Consider the following 19,743-nt stretch of genomic DNA (forward strand, 5'->3'; position numbering starts at 1 on the left):
AGTAATTGCTAACAGACTTAACACGACATTAGAGTTCAATCATGTGTTACAAAATGTGTTACAAATAAAAGAGGACGAAGGGGTGACGCTCACGAGCAACTGCCACGGGCGTTGGCACGCTTAGTTGGTTCTAACCCTTCGACCCTTTGGGTTCCAACCCTTGGACCCGAAAAAGGGTTTTAACCCTTTTTGGATGGACCATTCAGGGTACTCTGAGCAACCTAGCGCAAGGATCAAGAACGCGAGCTACTTCTCTCTTCATTGCTGTCGAAGAAGCCACTGAAAGCGTGGACATGCGAATTGCCAACTTATGGTGCATCGACTCTCTAGGTGTGCAAGACAGTCCTGACGGCAGCCAAAGCGACAGCAACTCCCTTGAATTGTTCGAAAATGACGTGTCCAAGAAAGGAGAGCGCTACGAGGTTCCCCTTCTTCTTCGGGAGCCTGGTCTGGAAACCGGCCAAAGCAACTACGACCTCGCTAAACAGCGGCTCCTGATGCAGCTCCGTCGCTTCCGACAGCAACCAGACCTTCTTGTTCATTATGACGACACCATCAAGGCATACTTCAACGAATCCCACGCAGACCGAGTTCCAGACGACATGGTGCTCAAGCCCAACACGTACTACATGCCGCATCATGGAGTAATTGGTCGTGATGCCGTCACCACCAAGCTTCGGGTTGTTTTTGACGCGTCATCTCATGCTCCCGGTCAACCATCCTTGAACAACGTGCTCATGAAGGGGCCTAAGATGGATGCCGACTTACTTAAACTTTTGCTCAACTTCAGGATGCATCCAATAATCATGGTGGCTGACATTAAGAAGGCGTATCTTCAAATCAGCATTCGCCCGGAAGACAGAGATGCGCTGCGCTTCCTATGGGTTGCTCGTCTCCCGACGGAACACGAACCATTTCCGCCAATCGTTCGCTGGCAAATGACCCGCGTGCCCTTCGGCGCTAAGTCCAGCCCCTTTCTCCTAGCAGCAACGTTACACCAGCATTTCCGAGTCTCCGAAGAGCGATTCCCCGAAACAGTGGAATGCCTCCGACAGTCATTTTACGTCGATGATTTAGTCATCGGTGCGGACAACCTGCGGACGGCTCAACGGATTTACTCGGAGGCGAGAATCATTCTAGCGGACGCCGGCATGGAGCTTCGTAAGTGGGCATCAAACAGCTCCTTGCTAAGAGAACAGTTCCAGACGAACCGATTATCATTGGAAGATGACGGTGGCGATCCACATACAATAAAAGTCCTCGGGCTTTGCTGGGAAAGAGACAATGATTCCGTTATCGTGAGCGCCGACCACGTAATCAAATTGGTATCAACCATGCCCACCACAAAACGAACAACGCTCCAAGGATTCGCTAGCTTGTACGATCCTCTCGGCTTCCTCACGCCGTTCACTGTTCGAGCCAAACTGATTTTTCAAGATCTCTGGAAACTAAAGCATCCTTGGGATTGCCCACTACCACAAGAACAGCTAACAGCATGGAACGCCTGGTGTTCCGAGCTCCCGATGCTAAGCGAGGTTCGCTTGCCAAGACAAGTCAACAGGGTGCTAGGACATCTAATTAGAACCACCGAGATAGACGTCTTCGCAGATGTTAGAATGCGGGCGTACGGCGTAGCTGTCTACGTGTGTGCTGAGCCAATGCACCCGCAAGAACGCAGTACTTAGCTTCTTATGAGCAAGGGGCGAATTGCACCACTGAAAGCTATTTCTCTGTCTCGGTTGGAACTGCTAGCCTGTCTTACAGCGGCCCGCATCTACCACCACATCAAGAACATATATCATGTTTCCAAAGGACAAGACCGTTTTTTTTGGACTGACTCCCAGATTGCCATCCACCGGATGTCACAAAATCCAGGGCGCCGCGACGTCTACGTCAGAAACCGAGTCGCAGAAATACAGCAGCGTACAGCGGGCCACAAGTGGCAGCTCTGCAAAGGCAAGGAAAATCCGGCCGACCTACTGACAAGAGGTATCACTGCGGTCGCGCTTCTTCGCTCATCTCTATGGTGGAGAGGTCCTTCATGGCTCCCTATTCCCAAGCACGCCTGGGAGGATGACGGGAGATGCCAAAAGCCCATTTTAACCGCTGAAGAAGTAGTACCGGAGGCCGAATGCGTCGTCAACCTTGCCCAACAACAAGCATTACTCATGGTCACCGACTACGGCCGGTACTCACGCCTTCTTCGAGTAACGGCGTGGATCTACCGTTTCATCGATAACGCAGCAACACGGCGAGCGTCGACAGTCGGACGGCTAAATGCCCAAGAAATCGCACTAGCTGAACATTACTGGATCAAGCAAGTCCAGCATTCGCACTTTCCTGACGACCTTGCAGCACTGTCGGCTGGAAAATCGGTGCCTACTTCCTCCCATTTCCTGCTTCTGCGTCCGTTCATCGATGACGACGGACTCATACGCGTTGGAGGGCACCTCCAACTTCTGCCCGGCATCATGTCCCTCCGTCACCCTATCGTGCTTCCTGGTGGCGAAGCTGTCATTGAGTTACTAATTCGTTCTTCTCATGAACGAATGATTCACTCAAGTGTTGAGCACACACTCACCGAATTACGTGAGCGTTTCTGGGTGCTGAAAGGCCGCAAAACCTTAAAATCCGCATTAAAAGGCTGTCTGATGTGCCGACGACGCAAGATTGCCCCGGAATCGGCACCCGCAGCGCCATTACCATTACCAAAAGACCGAATTACTGAAGCAAGCCCATTTGCGGTTGTCGGAGTTGACTTCTGCGGACCACTTTATTGTCACGCAGCGAAGCAGACTGGCTCTAAAGCCTACATAGCCATCTTCTCATGCGCTGTAACACGCGCTCTATACCTAGAACTCACGACGGACACGACTGCCATCAGCTTTGTCGCAGCATTTCGGCGTTTTATCTCCCGTCGTGGAATACCGTCCACCATATACTCGGACAACGCACTGGCCTTCCATCACAGCGCAAGAGAGCTCGGAAATCACGTAAATTCCAGTCTGGAAGACTTCTGCAGTGACCATCGCATCGAGTGGAAGTTCAGTGTCGAGCGAGCCCCTTGGTGGGGCGGATGGTGGGAGCGACTCGTACGCATCACCAAGAACACGTTTGAAACGAGCGCTCGGTCGCAGCCATCTGTCCTTCGAAGAAATTTCGACGGTTCTCTGCGAGGTGGAAGCGAACATCAACAGCCGCCCGCTGACTTATCTATCTGCTGACCCCGACGACCCAAGCCCACTGACACCTTCGCACTTCCTGCTCGGCAAACGTGCAACATGCTTGCCGCAAGATTTCGGCGCCGCAATCCCTCAGTCAACGGCCGTCAATCTGCGACGTCGAGTTCTACATCGACAAACGCTGACAGATCATCTGTGGAAGCGCTGGCGCAAGGAGTACCTGTTGCTTCTGCGATCGGCCCACGAAGCGGCACCCAAGACAACACCACGGCTTCAGGTTGGCGACATCGTCCTGGTGCACGACTACTCACCAACAATAACGTGGAAAATGGCTCGAGTGACCTAACTGCTACCGGGTCGCAACAACATCGCACGAGCATGCTGGCTGAGGTTGGCGCCGGGCTCCATAATTAGACGTCCCGTCCAGAAAGTTTACCTCCTCGAAGCAGGCAGCCCGTCATAAGTTTGTCGGCCGCGGGAGTGTGCTACAAATAAAAGAGGACGAAGGGGCGAGGCTCACGAGCAACTGCCACGGGCGCTGGCACGCTCAGTTGGTTCTAATCCTTCGAAACAGCCAGACGGCCGGGTTCTGTTTCTCCTCTTCTTCTATTCGTTACACCATCATCGCGCGGACCGATAGGTCATGGGTTCGACTCCCGTCAACGGAACATTTTCTTATAGTTTTTTTTCTTTGCCATCTGATGGCGTTCATTTTGCTGACGTACTTCCGTGACGGATCTACGTCATGAGTCTTGGTGGACCCCGGCATAAAAACACTGTCGTGTTAAAAAAGAGTCAATCCGTGTGGTGAACACTTCGGTGTACTAAATAAATTTAATGGATTTTTTTTTTAATCAAAAACGATAGCTTGAGGCGCAGATTCAGTACGGCCCTTCCAGCGCGCACGCGGCATTCGGTTAAATTTGACACGCCTCGTCGGGAAGGTGAACAGCTATATATATTACAATACCGACGGCGCGCGCTGCCGGGGCCACCGCGGTGCATGCTTTTACCCTAGTTTCTGGTTGCTGCTTTCGGGGTTTTGCCTGCACCTGCGGTGACGTTTTGCGTTACGATAGAACAGAATGAGCGTGCGTGACTCTGTGGGCGCTACGTAGGGTGATTCTTAATCATATGATATGTCTGATCTCAACGCAGACGGCGTCTGCGCGCGTTCGGTGTCGTTCGGGCGCTCGCACTCGCATGTGTTTATCCGAGTCTTTAAGGACAGATTACGTTTGTAAAACGCGCGGTAAATAAGCTTTCACGGCGTGCCTATAACTGCCGATGGTGCGCTTGGACGCCGGATATGCCGCGCAAAGCCGGGCTTACTCCGGAAGCAATATCTGATTTTTCAGGAGTGCTTTCATTCGCGGATAGCCTGCGACTATTACGAAACGAGGTTCCCGCTTTCTTTTTCGTTAAAATTTGTTTTCATGACAAAATTCTTAAAAGCAAAACACTCGTGCCATAGGTGCATATAGTTACGGTGCGTTGCATAAAGAGCGGTTTAAATCCAAATCACTCACTTCTATATTCACACTCATCGGGGCTGCCGCACGCTATTCTCATTTCCACTCACAATCGTCGATAGTCACATTCATACTCACATTCATCGGCACTCACTCAAGTTCATAAATATGCCCCACTTAAACTCATCGGCACACACTTAAATTTCGCACTCACGTTTACTCACATTCATCGGCGCTCGTTCACGTTCATACTCACTCTACTCACACTCATCGATACTCACTCACTTACTCACTACACTCACCCTCATTGATACTCACCCACTTTTATAATCACAAACTCACGCTCATAGGTACTCACCCATGTTCATTCTCACGTCCACTCACACTCGTCGATACTCACTCACATTCAACTCACGTCTGCTCACACTCATCAGTACTCACTCACGCTCATACTCACGTCCACTCACACTCGTCGATACTCACATTCATACTCACGTCTACTCAGACTCATGAGTACTCACTCACGTTCATACTCACGCCTCCTCCCACTCATGAGTGCTCACTCACATTCAAACTCACGTCTACTCTCACTCATGAGTACTCACTCACGTTCATACCCACGCCTAATCACACTCATGAGTGCTCACTCACGTTCACACTCACGTCTACTCACACACATGAGTACTCACTCACATTCAAACTCACGTCTACTCTCACTCATGAGTACTCACTCACGTTCATACCCACGCCTAATCACACTCATGAGTGCTCACTCACGTTCACACTCACGTCTACTCACACACATGAGTACTCACTCACATTCAAACTCACGTCTACTCTCACTCATGAGTACTCACTCACGTTCATACCCACGCCTAATCACACTCATGAGTGCTCACTCACGTTCACACTCACGTCTACTCACACACATGAGTACTCACTCACATTCAAACTCACGTCTACTCTCACTCATGAGTACTCACTCACGTTCATACCCACGCCTAATCACACTCATGAGTGCTCACTCACGTTCACACTCACGTCTACTCACACACATGAGTACTCACTCACATTCAAACTCACGTCTACTCTCACTCATGAGTACTCACTCACGTTCATACCCACGCCTAATCACACTCATGAGTGCTCACTCACGTTCACACTCACGTCTACTCACACACATGAGTACTCACTCACATTCAAACTCACGTCTACTCTCACTCATGAGTACTCACTCACGTTCATACCCACGCCTAATCACACTCATGAGTGCTCACTCACGTTCACACTCACGTCTACTCACACACATGAGTACTCACTCACATTCAAACTCACGTCTACTCACATCATAAGTGCCCACTCACGTTCACACTCACGTGTACTGCATCGGACGCGTTATTCGAAGGTCGCAGGTTCGGTCCCTGCCCGCGGCAAGCTATCTTTTCGTCCACTTTTCTTTCTTCACAATTACCTTACATTTATTACTAAAAACATCCCCTATACTTTCCTTGGCATTATTGTCTGGTTAGTTCTCATTAATATTGGGTATAACAAAGAAAACGAGCCCTTGAAATTAACACTTCTTTCCTTCATTCATAGCGAGGGTCTCGTTCTGGCAGACTTGATGCTTTCAGGTGGTATGTGAGGTATTGGTCAGCTGCCAGCTCGTAATAAGTTCACGTGCTACGTGACGCCAACAGGCAGAAAAAGAGTGTTCCACACTCGCCGTCGTGGCTACTGGCGGCGCTGACTGACGCTCCCACGTTTAAATGCACACATATACCCTATAAAGTGGACGGGGGGATGGCCGCCGCGGTAGCTCAGTTGTTAGAGCATCGGACGCGTTATTCGAAGGTCGCAGGTTCGGTCCCTGCCCGCGGCAAGCTATCTTTTCGTCCACTTTTCTTTCTTCACAATTACCTTACATTTATTACTAAAAACATCCCTATACTTTCCTTGGCATTATTGTCTGTTAGTTCTCATTAACACTCATGAGTACTCACTCACGTTCATACTCACTTCTACTCACACTCATGAGTACTCAATCACGTTCATACTCGTTCTACTCACACTCATGGGTACTCATTCACGTTCATACTCATTTCTACTCACACTCATGAGTACTTACTCACCTTCATACTCATTTCTACTCACACTCATGAGTACTCGCTCACGTTCATACTCACGTCTACTCACACTCAAGAGTACTCACTCACGTTCATACTCATTTCTACTCACACTCATGGGTACTCACTCCCGTTCATACTCATTTCTACTCACACTCATGGGTACTCATTCACGTTCATACTCATTTCTACTCACACTCATGAGGACTTACTCACCTTCATACTCATTTCTACTCACACTCATGAGTACTCACTCACCTTCATACTCATTTCTACTCACACTCATGAGTACTCACTCACCTTCATACTCATTTCTACTCACACTCATGAGTACTCACTCACCTTCATACTCATTTCTACTCAGACTCATGGGTACTCACTCACGTTCATACTCACTTCTACTCACACTCATGAGTACTCACTCACGTTCATACTCACCTCTACTCACACCCCTCATCACTCACTCATACTCACACTCACAATGTTCAAATGAGTGTGAGTGAGTGTGAGTGAGTGTACTCATGAGTGAGTATGCCGAGCTCTGGTGTATTAACAGCAGCGGGTCATCCAAGCAACGAAGAATCGAGACGCTCTTGAGTACCCGACCAGTCCTGTAAACGTGGGTGCAAAAAAAAAAAAACCTGTCGTAAATTGTGCATTATAAAACACGCAAACCATAAGCAAGTTAGTTAAGCTTTGTGAATATTTAAGTTGTAGATAAGCGCGAGCTGATTTTGTGCCGCGTCATGCCTTCAAGACGCAATATGAAGTTACCTTTCGTACACATCGCATTCTGGCTGCTCGTACTGCACGCACGCGAATAGAGTGAACAACCATGCGATGTTCCGGTTTCCATCAGCGACTTGGGTGTACGTTGGCATTTGCGTATAAAAAGCAATTAGAGGTACGTGGCTGGAGCATCAAGGGCAAGTGGTACTCATGAAGAATCTTTTTTTTTCACTAGCTAATTCGAAGGTTGATGTCATCCTACAATGGTGGCCTTTCCAACATGTCATTGACCCTAAGCCTGCTGTGGCCGTTAACACCCAAAAAAGTTCTGAGGTACTTAACGCATATTCTTAGCAAAGTTCTATAGCACATTGCCCGAAATCATTGCCAAAAAATGAATTTTCTTTTGTGCGACCGCAACGTAGCTGTATTATAATAACAGAGAGCTGAGCTAGTTGGTAAGTATTCATTCTAAAAAGACGGGGCGTGCAAACACGGACACAAGAAAGAAGTCAGGACACCACAAACGCTGACGCTTGCGGATGTCCCACACCGCCGCACACCACGAACGCCGACGTTTGTGGTGTCCTGACTTCTTTCTTGTGTCCGTGTTTGCACGCCCTGTCTTTATAGTCTGTATTATACGAGGGTGGTCTGAAAAGTTCTCGGCCTCAATAAGCATCACGCGAGCGAGAACTTGTAGCACTCATGTGCACGTTCATACAGTCTCTGCAAGTCTCAGATGAAACGCCATCTAGTGCCGATTAGCAGTTTGGCTTTGACCAGTCGATCACAGTGGGTGTAATGTGAAGCACCGGAAGGCATGGAGAAGCTTGAGTACCGTACGGTGATAAAGTTCTTGGTAAAAGAAGGTTTATCTCCGAATGAAATTCACCAAGGTTTGTTAAAGTTTACAAGCAAGATTCACCTTCATACTCCACAGTCAAGAAATGGGCTGCTGAGTTTAAGCGGGGGAGAGAGAGCATTGAAGATGACCCGCTCGAAGGGCGCCCAAAAAGTTGCAACAACTCCTGAATTGATTGACCGTGTGCACGATACGGTTTTGGAAGACAGGAGAGTGAAGTTGCGTGAAATTGCCGAGGCTGTTGGCATCTCAGTGGAACGTGTATGTCACATTTTGCATAACGAACTACACATGAACAAGCTCTGTGCAGGATGGCTGCCGCGCATCCTTACTCCTGAGCAAAAACGCAACCGCATGACGATGTCACAGCGTGCTTTGGAGCTGTATAACAAAAATCCAGCGGACTTCTTGCGCAGATTTATAACAATGGATGAAACTTGGATTCACCATTACACACCGGAATCGAAACAACAATCAAAGCAGTGGACTGAAACCGGGTCCTCTGCACCAAAAAAAGCCAAGTCAGTTCCCTCCGCAGGAAAGGTGATGGCCTCCGTTTTTTGGGACGCTAAAGGCATTCTGCTTGTGGATTGTCTTGAAAAGGCTAAAACCATAACTGGGGAGTATTATTGTGACCTTTTGACTCAATTGAATCAGAAAATTCGTTAGGAAAGACCAGGTTTGCAGAAGAAGAAAATCATCTTTCATCAGGACAATGCACCGGTGCACAAAGGACATCTTGCAATGGCTAAATTTCACGATTTTAAGTACGAATTGTTGGAGCACCCACCCTATTCTCCTGACTTGGCCCCGTCGGACTACCACCTGTTCCCAAAACTCACAATCTTTCTTGGTGGGCAACGTTTTTTTATCAAATGAAGAAGCGATTGCTGCTGTGGATGAGTACCTTTCAGGACTTCCACAAAGTCATTTTAAGGACGGAATCCTGGCTCTGGAATATCGATGGACCAAGTGTGTAGAGTTGAGGGGAGACTATGTTGAAAAATAAAATAACTTGAAGGTCCAAAGCGCTTTTTTCTACATCAGGCCGAGAACTTTTCAGACCACCCTCGTAACTTCCGCGTCCAAAACGCTTTTAAAAGTAAATACCTGTCGACTACAACAACAGACGCTGTATGACACTTGAAGTGCTTTGCGTGGCATGCAATTGCTATTTATTTGACTCATAGTTATATTTCATAAAACTTATATTCATCGTATATTTTCAACTACATCACAATGATCATTCTTCGTTCTGGACATGGTTCTTTAAGTGTTCATCTTGCGCAAAGGCTTCTGCATCCAGATAGATATTTATACGAGATTAAAAAGATTGTTATTTCACTTGCTGAAAAGCACCCAGATGGTGTTGTTGCATATCAGAATAAAGAAAGGAGTAGGCAAAATATCATGAAGCTCCCCCTTTCTGTCGATCCTTTCATGATGAGGAAGAAGAGGAAGACCGTGAATGGCGATGTGGATAGCGCAGAGGAAGACACGCGCGCTTAGATCACAAGATACGATGAACAAAGCTCACTGCATACAACTACAGATCTTAATTGGAAATTAGCTGCGATCCACGATTATGCGGTTCAAGCCAGGCAGAGTTGTCAAAAAGCATCGAACCAGATTATTTTACTTATAGTAGAGTCAAATGACAATGACAAAAGCCCCGGCACTCACCGCAGCCGTGGCCTAATGGATAGGGGCGCCCGGCTCGGCTGCGGTAGGTGGCGGGTTCAAACCCCACCGCCGGACATCCACCGGTCAAACGGGTACAGGCGATGCCCGGCCGTTCTCCGCCCTGTAAGTAGTACGGTCATTAATGGGCATCCATGCTTGGGGGAACAACCGCCGCCGCGGTTGATGCGCGGTAGTGGCTCTGTGTCGGAGTTGGATGGGTGGCGCCTGGTCCCGGCCAGGTGTAGCCACATCCTCTCCTGCGCATGATGTCCTGCTGGCGCTGTCAACAGTGCGAAGGTGCGTGAGCACCTTGAGTGAGTTCCTTTTTTTTTTTTTGCTTCGTCACAATTCTTTCACGGCTACTATCTGCCCCATGTACACCTTCCAATTTTTTAATAAAATCGTGCGCACGTCGTCCCCAGGATACGGTAGCTTTTAATATCGGCGAGGCGTAACCAGATCAGCGATACGACGATCAGAGTCCCACGGGCTTTCTGGACACATGATCACACAGATAAGGTGATAGTGTGCATACATACCTAAGCAAATAGCTAGCAGACGGCCTTGTGCACTAGTGTGCGGTCTGCGCTGGCGCATCATGTAGGAAGTCTCGTTACTTCTAGCCTGTATTAGGAGCTACATGCCCAGGTGTCAATTGTCGCGTGGTATTATTAAAACAAATGCAAGGGTGTACGTATATCAAGTAATTGTCGTCACTCGTATTTTGCCGGATATCCGCAAGAGGGCGCTACTTCTGCTTTAGATATCAGTGCTTCGGTGAATTATTTTCCCTGTATAATCTCAGGCGGCCAATAACGTTGCTTTCAACATGTCCAGGTTGAATCCACAGGCCTTGTCTAAGAGGTTTGTGGAAAGGTTTGTGGAAAGGTGTGATGGTTCCATAATTTAGATTTGGGAACTCAGTGGTGAGCATGAAGTCAGTGGTGCTCTCGGGACTGCACGTGAAACAGAGGACTATGGGACGTCTCGCAAAGTGACAAATGAGGCTGTCAAGGTTGATATGGGAAGGCCTGCTTTGATCGAGAGAAGCTAGGAGCCAATTAGAATCATCATGATCATCATTTGAAGTTGAGGTAATCAAAACATTAGATTGTGTGATACAGTTACTTTTTCTCCTCTCAAGAAAGTGGGACAGGGGTAAACACGTTCTTCCCACGTTCTTCAGAGGAGCGGAAGTAACTGTACCACGAATTCCTAACTAACAGAAACCAGTATACCCTTCAAAGTCGTAGTATTTATTTTCTCAAAAGTCAATTACGATTTCTTTTAGCGGGCTCAATGCTTTGTGTCAAGGGAGTGAACACGATCTCAGAAGCAGCACGTCACTGAGTGTACTCTATTATGTGCAAGACCGCTGTCTGATAATTACACCATTTCCCTCTAAAGGTGACCATGAGGCGATGCGAAGCCGGAGCGCTTGCACGATCGCGTTCCGTTGGCGTTCGTTGGGTATGCTACCGACCTCGCGTCGTGGAACGCGAAGAGGAACGCTACGCGCTTCTTGTCTTCCCTGTAGCCTGGCCGTTAATTCTCACAGCGCGAGCGGGGAACGCGGTCGACAGGCGTGCGAGAGGGGGGCAGCGTAGGAGAGGAGAGAGAGGGGGAGGGGACGCGCATGCGCTGGCGCTCATCGCGGCGTTGCGGAGGAAGAATTTCGGCATGTCTAGCCCGCGTTTCAGAGGAAGAGCGGAGAGGAGAAGGGGAGAGGGGGAGAGGGAAAGTGGAGCGGGGAAAGGGGAGAGGAAAGGAGGAGTCGAGAGGAGGTGTTGGAGAGGGTATGCGCATGCGCAGTAAGGGTGGTCACGCCGCACAACACCACCACCACCGGTTTGAAACTCCACTATAAGATGCTGCGCACCTAACAAAATCGCCAGGCTTGCGCGGAAAGCGCAGCACAGACACAGCGAAAGCTGGAAGAGCGGCCTCTCTAGAGCCAGAGACTCTCTTGGGGCAACTAATACAAGTACACATGCAAGGTACCAGGGGCGTAGGCAGAAATTTTTTAGGGGCGAAGCTCCTTAGGGTGTGGGTCGTTCCCTCCTCTGTAGTAGTAGTAGTATGTATGTATGTAGCCAGCTCTAGTTTAATGAATTGCTCACTAGATGGCGTTTCATGTATTTCTTAGAGTTGCTGTTTAAAGATGACAGATGGCGCTTGTATAATGCGAATGGCGCATGTCATTGGATGCCTGCGATCGTAAAAGGCGCTCGCTCTTGGCGCGCTTTCGCTCGGAGTCGCCGGATGGAGGCAGAAGGCGCTCGCTCTTGGCGCGCTTTCTCTTTCGCTCGGGAGCGGACACTTTCCCTGCATTTCACCGAGCACAAAGCGGTTGATAATGAAGGGACCACGTAAACCAACAGTACAATAAAAGTTTGATGTTTAATATATACAATGTGTTTGTACCGGGCGAATTTCACGGAAGAGTTTCACGGTTTACCCATGATTCCCTCCGGAGCTTCGCCCCGCTCATCGTCACCCCGTGAATATGCTGTGATTTTTTCGAGGGGCGGGAGGGCAACCTCTTTGATTTGAAGTGAGGGCCGGGCAGGCACATGTGGTCAAGTGTCATTGTGGGCTCTGTATGCCATAGCAAAAAAAAATTCAGGGGGGGGGGGGCGGCACGGGCCCGGTGTGCCCCACCCTGGCTACGTCACTGCATGGTACCCACTACGCTATATATTACCGCAATTTTTCTGAAGTAGCGAAGCACCCACTACACATCTGTAAGGCATTATGTGCACTTTGTGCTGCAGCTGATGACGATGAAGATTTATGGCTGAGGCCTTTGTAACGGGTTGGAAGCATTCAACGACTGACTCGTTGCGCAATTCGCATTGTGTGACGCCAGGTTGTTATTTTCGTCTTCTGCCACGCTATATTACATATGTTAACACGATTGCTTGCCCGAAATGTCACCTACATAGAGTATTTTTGCGAAGGAGTTACAAGCACCAGCGTGGCACTGTGGCATAATATTCGACTGCCACGCAGAGGGCGCGGGTAAAAATTCCATCTGATCATAGAAATGTTTCTCATTTCATTTTTCTTATTTCATGCGTTGGCAGTTGCGGACACCAGCGGCGGCGGACAATTATGGTGCCCAAATCAGCTGCTGTGATCTCATAACAGCTTTCGCTGTAACAAACTTCAGCGCCGCCACAATGCCCCCTCCACGCTGGCCTGCGTGACAGGTGCGCAAAAGTCCACTTGCGTTAATATAAACATCTCTGGTTGCCACTGTTTTCGTTTTGCGCACAATTTCAACGTATCTTTTCTTTGGAATTCCTGCCTGAAGTACGCGCTGATACTGTACCCTGAGATATGCATAATTGCTCACGTTGCAGACCTCAGTTGTTCCGGATTGCCAAGTTTTCTCGTGAACCGAAAAACCATTAAAAAAATTTAGTTTCACTCCGGAACGAAATAATAGATAAAGTTTCGGTTACGTTTTCTTTCCGATCGAAAATATCGTTTTTTTTGTTTCTTTTTTTGGTTTTCGTTCCGTTCCGACACACTGGATAGTATAGCCTCCGATCACAGGTATTTCCGTTACAAAAGTAGTGACAGTTTATGTAATACAGGTTTTTGTCGATGAGGTATTTTGTTCCGGATGGTGTATACATAGTTAAAAAAATTCAGCGCCTTCGATTTCATTTAATGCTATGTCTAGTTCATTCAATCATTCATACTGTAGAGGTTCATAGAAGAATAGAGTAGCCGAGGTATTCTTCAATTTCCCAAAGCAAGTATCCTTTTTCTATGTAATGCCACTTTAGTTATGGCTTTCTGGGAATTGCTTTTCATCAGCCCGTTCGAATATGTTGAAGGGGTACTGACACAAAATCACGCGGCCGAGATAGCCTGCGGGATCGATTCCCGTGAACATGCGTGTATCATCTGCAAAATATCAACAGAGAATATAGCTTGGAAGATATTTAAAATGAATTTTTAAGTTTGCGTGAGTGATCGACACTCTCGCGCTATTGACACCCTCAAAGGTGACACTCGGTGATCCTCCTACTTCCCTCACGTGACCACGCTGCAACAAGTCATGATGACGTCATAGCCGCCATTTTTTGCCGCGTTCGCTCCAGACGGCTGCTCGCGAACCCCGCGGAAGTGCGTCACAGTTCTATCTGCTGACGTGTCGAGCGCTGCACCCGCTAGGTGGTGATAGTTGCACCCGGAGCTGTATCGTTTTTCAACTTAAAAGAGATAGCGCAAAAAGACAGGGACACAAGAAACAACGTACACACACTGGCGCTTGTTTGTTTCTTTCTTGTGTCCGTGTCTTTCTGCGCTATCTCTTTTAAGTATGATGAACCAACAAGCCCGCATTGCCACCCTAGTCGTTTTTCAAAGCCGAATTCGACACTGGTCGGTAATGAGGAGCATGTAATTATCTGTCGCACGCTGCAGCAAACAATGTGCCGTGTTACGACTAACAGGCCCCCAGTAACACATTGCAGCAAAAAAAAAAATGCTAGGCTAAAATTTTTGTGTCAGTACCCTTTAATAAATGCGTGTAGATGGTCCCGCACATACGACCACAACCTCTTTCCTAATGTTCGTTTTTGAAACCGAACAAACTTCAACCTCGCAAACTTTACCACAGTCGATGAGCATTAACTCTGGTTTCGTCAAACGCTCAAGCGGCAGCAAGAAACGCCACCGTTCTCGCAGAGGCTGTGGACAAATGGAAGACTAGACTCCAGGTGCCCTATAAACGCAGTCGCGTTTATTAACGCAGCAGGTCGCCGGGCAGAAAATAAAACTTAACAATGTTAAATCACGACGAGCGTTTCATAGACGCGCCGCGCAGCTAGTGCTGGCGCTACAACCGAGCGCAATGACACGAGCGCGCGACTCGTAGCTCTCGTCGCAGAAGTCTCCTGCTCGCGATCAAACTGCAGCGTGTTGCCGCGAGCAGTGCACGCATTGCGCGTCAGGCCGCGTCCAAGTTCCCGCCATGACCGTCACCCTTCCGCTTCCACACGGGGCACTGCGGCGAACCGTACTCCTGCGTGCACTTGAACGCTTCCCGGAACTCCCTCACATCCATGAGGGCCAGGTTCACCCGGACGTTCGGCGGCAGGCTCAGACGGTGGCGCATGCGCTCGTCGAACTGCGCCGCTTCGTCCCTGGGTACGCAGAATCCGGACGCGTAGTTGACGAAGAACAGCCGCCACACCATCCGGTTAGAGAAGCGCCGTCCGTCGGAACCAAAATGAGTCGTTCCGTGCGAGAAACGCTGGAACGCGGCCATCAGGGGCTTGACCGCAGCGTTGTCCGCCAGGATCTCCGCGAGGAAGTAGCGGACGTTCCTCGTGGAGACGCGAAGCCTGCGCACGCCGCTCTTGTAGCGCTTCAGCAGGCAGTACTGCAGTTCGCCGAACCGGTCCAGAGTCCAGCTGGACCACTTCGGGTCGTCGAGAGAGCACGAGACAGCGCCCGCGTCACGTCGGCCGCTAGTAGCGGGAACAGCGTGGACGGGTACGCGGCTCGCGCGACCAGCGCCGCGGAGGATACGCCACTCGACGTCAGGTACACGCCCGACGTCGATTCCGGAGCGCGCGTCCAGGCAGCGTCAAGGTCGCCCGAGCGCGTGTCGTGGCGCGCGTCGTAGTTGTCTTCGCCTTTGCTCGACCTCCAGTACATGTGCAGGCTACTTGCGAGCAGCTCTCCGTAGTGTCGGACTAGATCTTTCGTCGCGTAGGTGACGTTCGTGGGGGCGTAGTACTGGTCGAGTTGTTCTTCGCGCTCGTGGCCCTCGAGGTAGCCCACCTGCAGAGTCTTGAGCGCTTGACGGCGTCGGCAACGTCTAGGCTCTGCATCCAAAACGGTGCCCTCGTGGAAGGTGTGCGCCAGCGAGGAGACCATGTTCTTGGTCGTGACGGCCCACTGACGGTCCAGGTCGGGAGTCTTGGCCAGTATGTCCCGCAATATCCACCGGACGCCATGCGGGTAAAGCCGGTTGACCAAATGGAAACAGCCCTGCACCCTGGGATTCACGCGGTGCTGGAAGCTCGGATAGCCCATGCGCACCAGCTCTCCAGGGATCGATTCTTCTGGCAGAAGCGGAGCCACGTGCGCGATGACGCTGAAGCCGAGGAAATTCAGGATAGTCCGGGGAGTGGGCTTGGGCAAGATGGCCGAGAGGTTCCTGACGTACGCCTCGTTGAGAACCACAACGTCATCCGCGTGGCGTTTCCGCAGGTGCGAAAGGTAGACGTCCACGCGGAAGTTCGGAAGCTTCGGGAATTCCTTCACGTTGTGGACGGCGTCTTTCTTCCATAGTGGCTTGGGGATGGGCTTGGACGCCTCGAAAAGTTGCGCCTCAAAGCGTGTGACGTCATCGGCCAGAGTTCCGCTACGTGGCAGTGTCTTCCACAGAGTCAAAACTTGCCGGATTATTTCCTTGTAAGGAAGGGACGCCTTTGTCTTCTGCATCGTGTACTGCACGGAAAGAAAGTCCCTCGGTGCATCCAGATGGAGGACGTAGTCACCGTCATCTGAAAGCTTCCGCAAAAAGACGTAGACGATAGGAAACACAGCCATTGCCGATCGATGAGACTCAAAACTCTTCCAGCTGAAAGGTTGCGGTGGCGGTTCGACGTAGGGCCAGTCCTCAAGGCCGACGTCCCTGAGCAGGCCTCTGATTCCATCCCACTGGTGGACATCTTTGGGCACCGCGTTCTTCAGGCACCCGCTCAGCACAATGCTAGAGTGGTCAAGGAAGTTGTGCTTGCCGTGACTGACGTCCTTTGTGGCCGCGGATGGTACCGAATGGGCGTGTTCCTGGAGGTACCTGGAATGTGTTCCACGATTACATCACTGACAGAGCGGTCTGTTTAGGCAACGCGCAAATAGTAGACCATTTTGCATTACACAATTTCGATGGGTCCTTGAGGTCATCATAGTTGAACGGAAGATATGTAACTAAAGTGCTGCATTTGCTTCTAACAAACCACTGGCGTTGGCAAGTTAAATCATTGGGTCTTCATTGTTGTAGAGGTCCTTACTATTGTGCTAATGAGTGGCGGCCTTCTCCTAGATGTACGGAGTAGAATAAAGCTAGTTGTTTGGGTTCAGTGTCGACCGGGTTGTCTTACTGCGGGCTCCTCAGGCGTTCATGGCATGTCTATGTCACAGCATCCTGCGAACCGATAACACTACAATCGTTATCATGAAATCAGTTGTTGCTGTAAATGGTTAAAAAAACGTGGAAGTGTAGCTACATGCGAGATTTTACTCGACATCGGCGCAGCGTGAGGTAAGAGGGCAGAGCTAAGCGCAAGCATAATGCCGTCTGTCGGCTCTCTTTGCCGCTTTGAGCTGTCAATTGCATTTTGTGAACTCTCACAGTGCATAAGCAACTTATCAGACCGACCAATAATTTACACACTCCCCCGTGTATACTGTAGCCATAGGCGTGCGCAGTGTACACCATTAGGCGGAGGAGGGAACATTACACCGCAGCCTTCCCCTCCCCCCCCCCCTTTGGTCGAGTTAGAAAGAAAAGCTCCGCCATGGGTACATACATGAAAATTAAGCGATGACGTGCTTCTCACAACAGCCTGTCATTGGTCCCTGGCTTTCCGGAGGTAAAGTTAGCAAGCAGTTGTTTGAATGTAATTAGGTGTCCTCGGTCATCATTAGTGTCAAAAAGCATGCTTTGCCCATGCGCATAAAAATGGCGTGGTAGGTCCGTGTGATTAAAGGTATGGTGCAGAATTAGCGCCCACTTCACGTGATTAGGGGAGGGGAGCACCGCCCCCGTGTGCACGCCTATGACTGGAGCAGCATAAAGTCAAACAATAAAACATTAAAGCGTTGCTGTGCCTAGCTGCGTTGAGGCACTGCCGTGGTTTGCTGTAACTGACTAGCTTATGAGAACATATAGGTTTGACTCTATAAGGTTGTTACGTATCACAAGTGAAGCACCCGACTCCTCTGTGTGCGTGCATTCGTATGTGTGCACATGCATGCACCCACCTCTTGACTAAGCTTATGCTGCTCTGGCAGATGTGACACTCCGCTTGCGATTTCTTTTCAGTGCTAGCTGCGCTACACGTGCGATACAGTGTGACTGCTACGCACGCGCTAAATCCTGTTTGATACCAGTATACCATCAAATTTCGTCAGAACTGACGTTACCTCGTGATCTCGTTGATCAGGAAGGCCCTTCCCGCCGCCCTGTAAGGAAGGTCGTCACTGGAACGTTCCCAGGCGGACGAGCAGACGTACGCGTAGAAGTCTTCGCACGGGTCAACCGTCACGTTCAGCATGTCGTTCACCAGCCGGCTCTCCCATCGGCACGACTCGGTGTCGCACTCCACGGATGTCGCATCCCCGTCGGGCGCGCTGGCGTCACCGTAGCCGGCAAGGCTGAAATATCTCTTGCGGGTCGACGTCGTCTGCGGGAGCGACGTGACGAGATCTCCCGTTGCCTCTTCTTCCTTCCTCGCCTCTTCGGTGCCACTTCGTCCCTTCTTCCGTCCGAAGTCTTCCGCCGGTCGCAGTGGTTCAATGTCATGGGCATCGTTATGACGGCCGCTCCCTCTCGGAACCACCAGAAGGGCCACCATGACCAGGAAGGAGACGATCAGCACGGATACAAATGCAAAGACCGCGGCCGGCACGTTCTTCTGCTCCTCCTTGAGGCCCTTCCTCGACTTGAACGACGATTCGTAATCTCCTGGGTCGCTGGAGGACGCAGCGTCGCCGTGGGAAGTCACGCCGGACTCTTCGAGACTCTCTTCCGACTCGTCGTGTTCCTCGGAGCTTTCCTCGCTTTTCAGGTCCGCCGGTTCCATTGTCGTAACTGGCGAACTCTTCTTGTTCTCGATTGAAGTAGTTTTCTTGCTCTCGACGGGTGAACTCTTCTCCTCGATAGAAGAAAAACTCTTTTTGCTCTTGACTGGCAAACGTTTCTGATCGCTGGCTTCAGCGACGCCCTCTTCTTGTCCTTTTTCGGGATCGTGGTAGGAGACCCTGCAGGCAGCGGATCGCTGGACGATTGCACAGTCTTGACGGCTGGAGGCTTTGCCGCTGGCTCTTCTTTTGTCGCCTGTGTAGCGGCGACAGGAGCTTCACTGACGAAATTCACTTCGGATGGTCCGGCGCTTTCCGTTCGTCCAGCGTCACTTTGGGAGAGCTGTGTGTTGTCTAGTTCGGGGAACAGCGGGCAGTTCGGGAACAACATACGGTCCAGGGAGCGGCCCGGCAGCCGTAAAGGACGCTGCCGCAAATAGGAAAGGTCTTGTGTGTCGTATCGTCCATTATCGACAGCCTTCGCTATGGAGCCTTTGAAAGGCCTAGTTCTCTCGCCTCCGGGATGTAAAGGAGAACGCAAAGCCTCGGAAGAGTTCACAGATAGCTGTATCGCCTACCCTGCTGCGAGAGGCGTCGATCGAACAGGACGTCCAGCTGCGGCGGACTCTAGAGCTGTTAAAACCCTGGCTCTTCTGGGATTGAACAACTAACCTGGTGAACGTGGCCACGAGGATTCTGGCAGCACGCGCAAGCTAGAACGCGCTGGTGAAAGCTTCTTTCTTTCAACATACGTGTGGGCCTGCAGTCTATCGCAAACACGGCAACAATGGACAAGTAGTGACTTGCTGTTCGGAAAGTTGGTGTACGTACAGTATTAATTATAGGCTTAC

The 19,743-nt window shown here is 50.2% G+C and overlaps 2 protein-coding genes across 2 annotated transcripts; one reads left to right on the plus strand and one right to left on the minus strand.

Annotated features, from left to right (window-relative positions):
• The first annotated feature begins 293 nt into the window (after positions 1-293).
• Positions 294-3,528, plus strand: LOC119372343 (uncharacterized). Its single transcript, XM_037642816.1, has 2 exons — positions 294-1,161; positions 3,371-3,528. Exons 1-2 carry the CDS (start codon positions 294-296, stop codon positions 3,526-3,528), a joined length of 1,026 nt encoding a protein of 341 aa, XP_037498744.1.
• An 11,495-nt stretch (positions 3,529-15,023) lies between these two features.
• LOC119372344 (uncharacterized) lies at positions 15,024-18,894 on the minus strand. Its single transcript, XM_037642818.1, has 3 exons — positions 18,236-18,894; positions 15,539-16,886; positions 15,024-15,497 (listed from the first exon to the last, which is right to left on the minus strand). Exons 1-3 carry the CDS (start codon positions 18,892-18,894, stop codon positions 15,024-15,026), a joined length of 2,481 nt encoding a protein of 826 aa, XP_037498746.1.
• Positions 18,895-19,743: the final 849 nt, after the last annotated feature.

The sequence above is a fragment of the Rhipicephalus sanguineus genome, chromosome 10 (genome assembly GCF_013339695.2).
Source record: "Rhipicephalus sanguineus isolate Rsan-2018 chromosome 10, BIME_Rsan_1.4, whole genome shotgun sequence".
In the NCBI taxonomy this organism is placed as follows: Eukaryota; Metazoa; Arthropoda; class Arachnida; order Ixodida; family Ixodidae; genus Rhipicephalus; species Rhipicephalus sanguineus.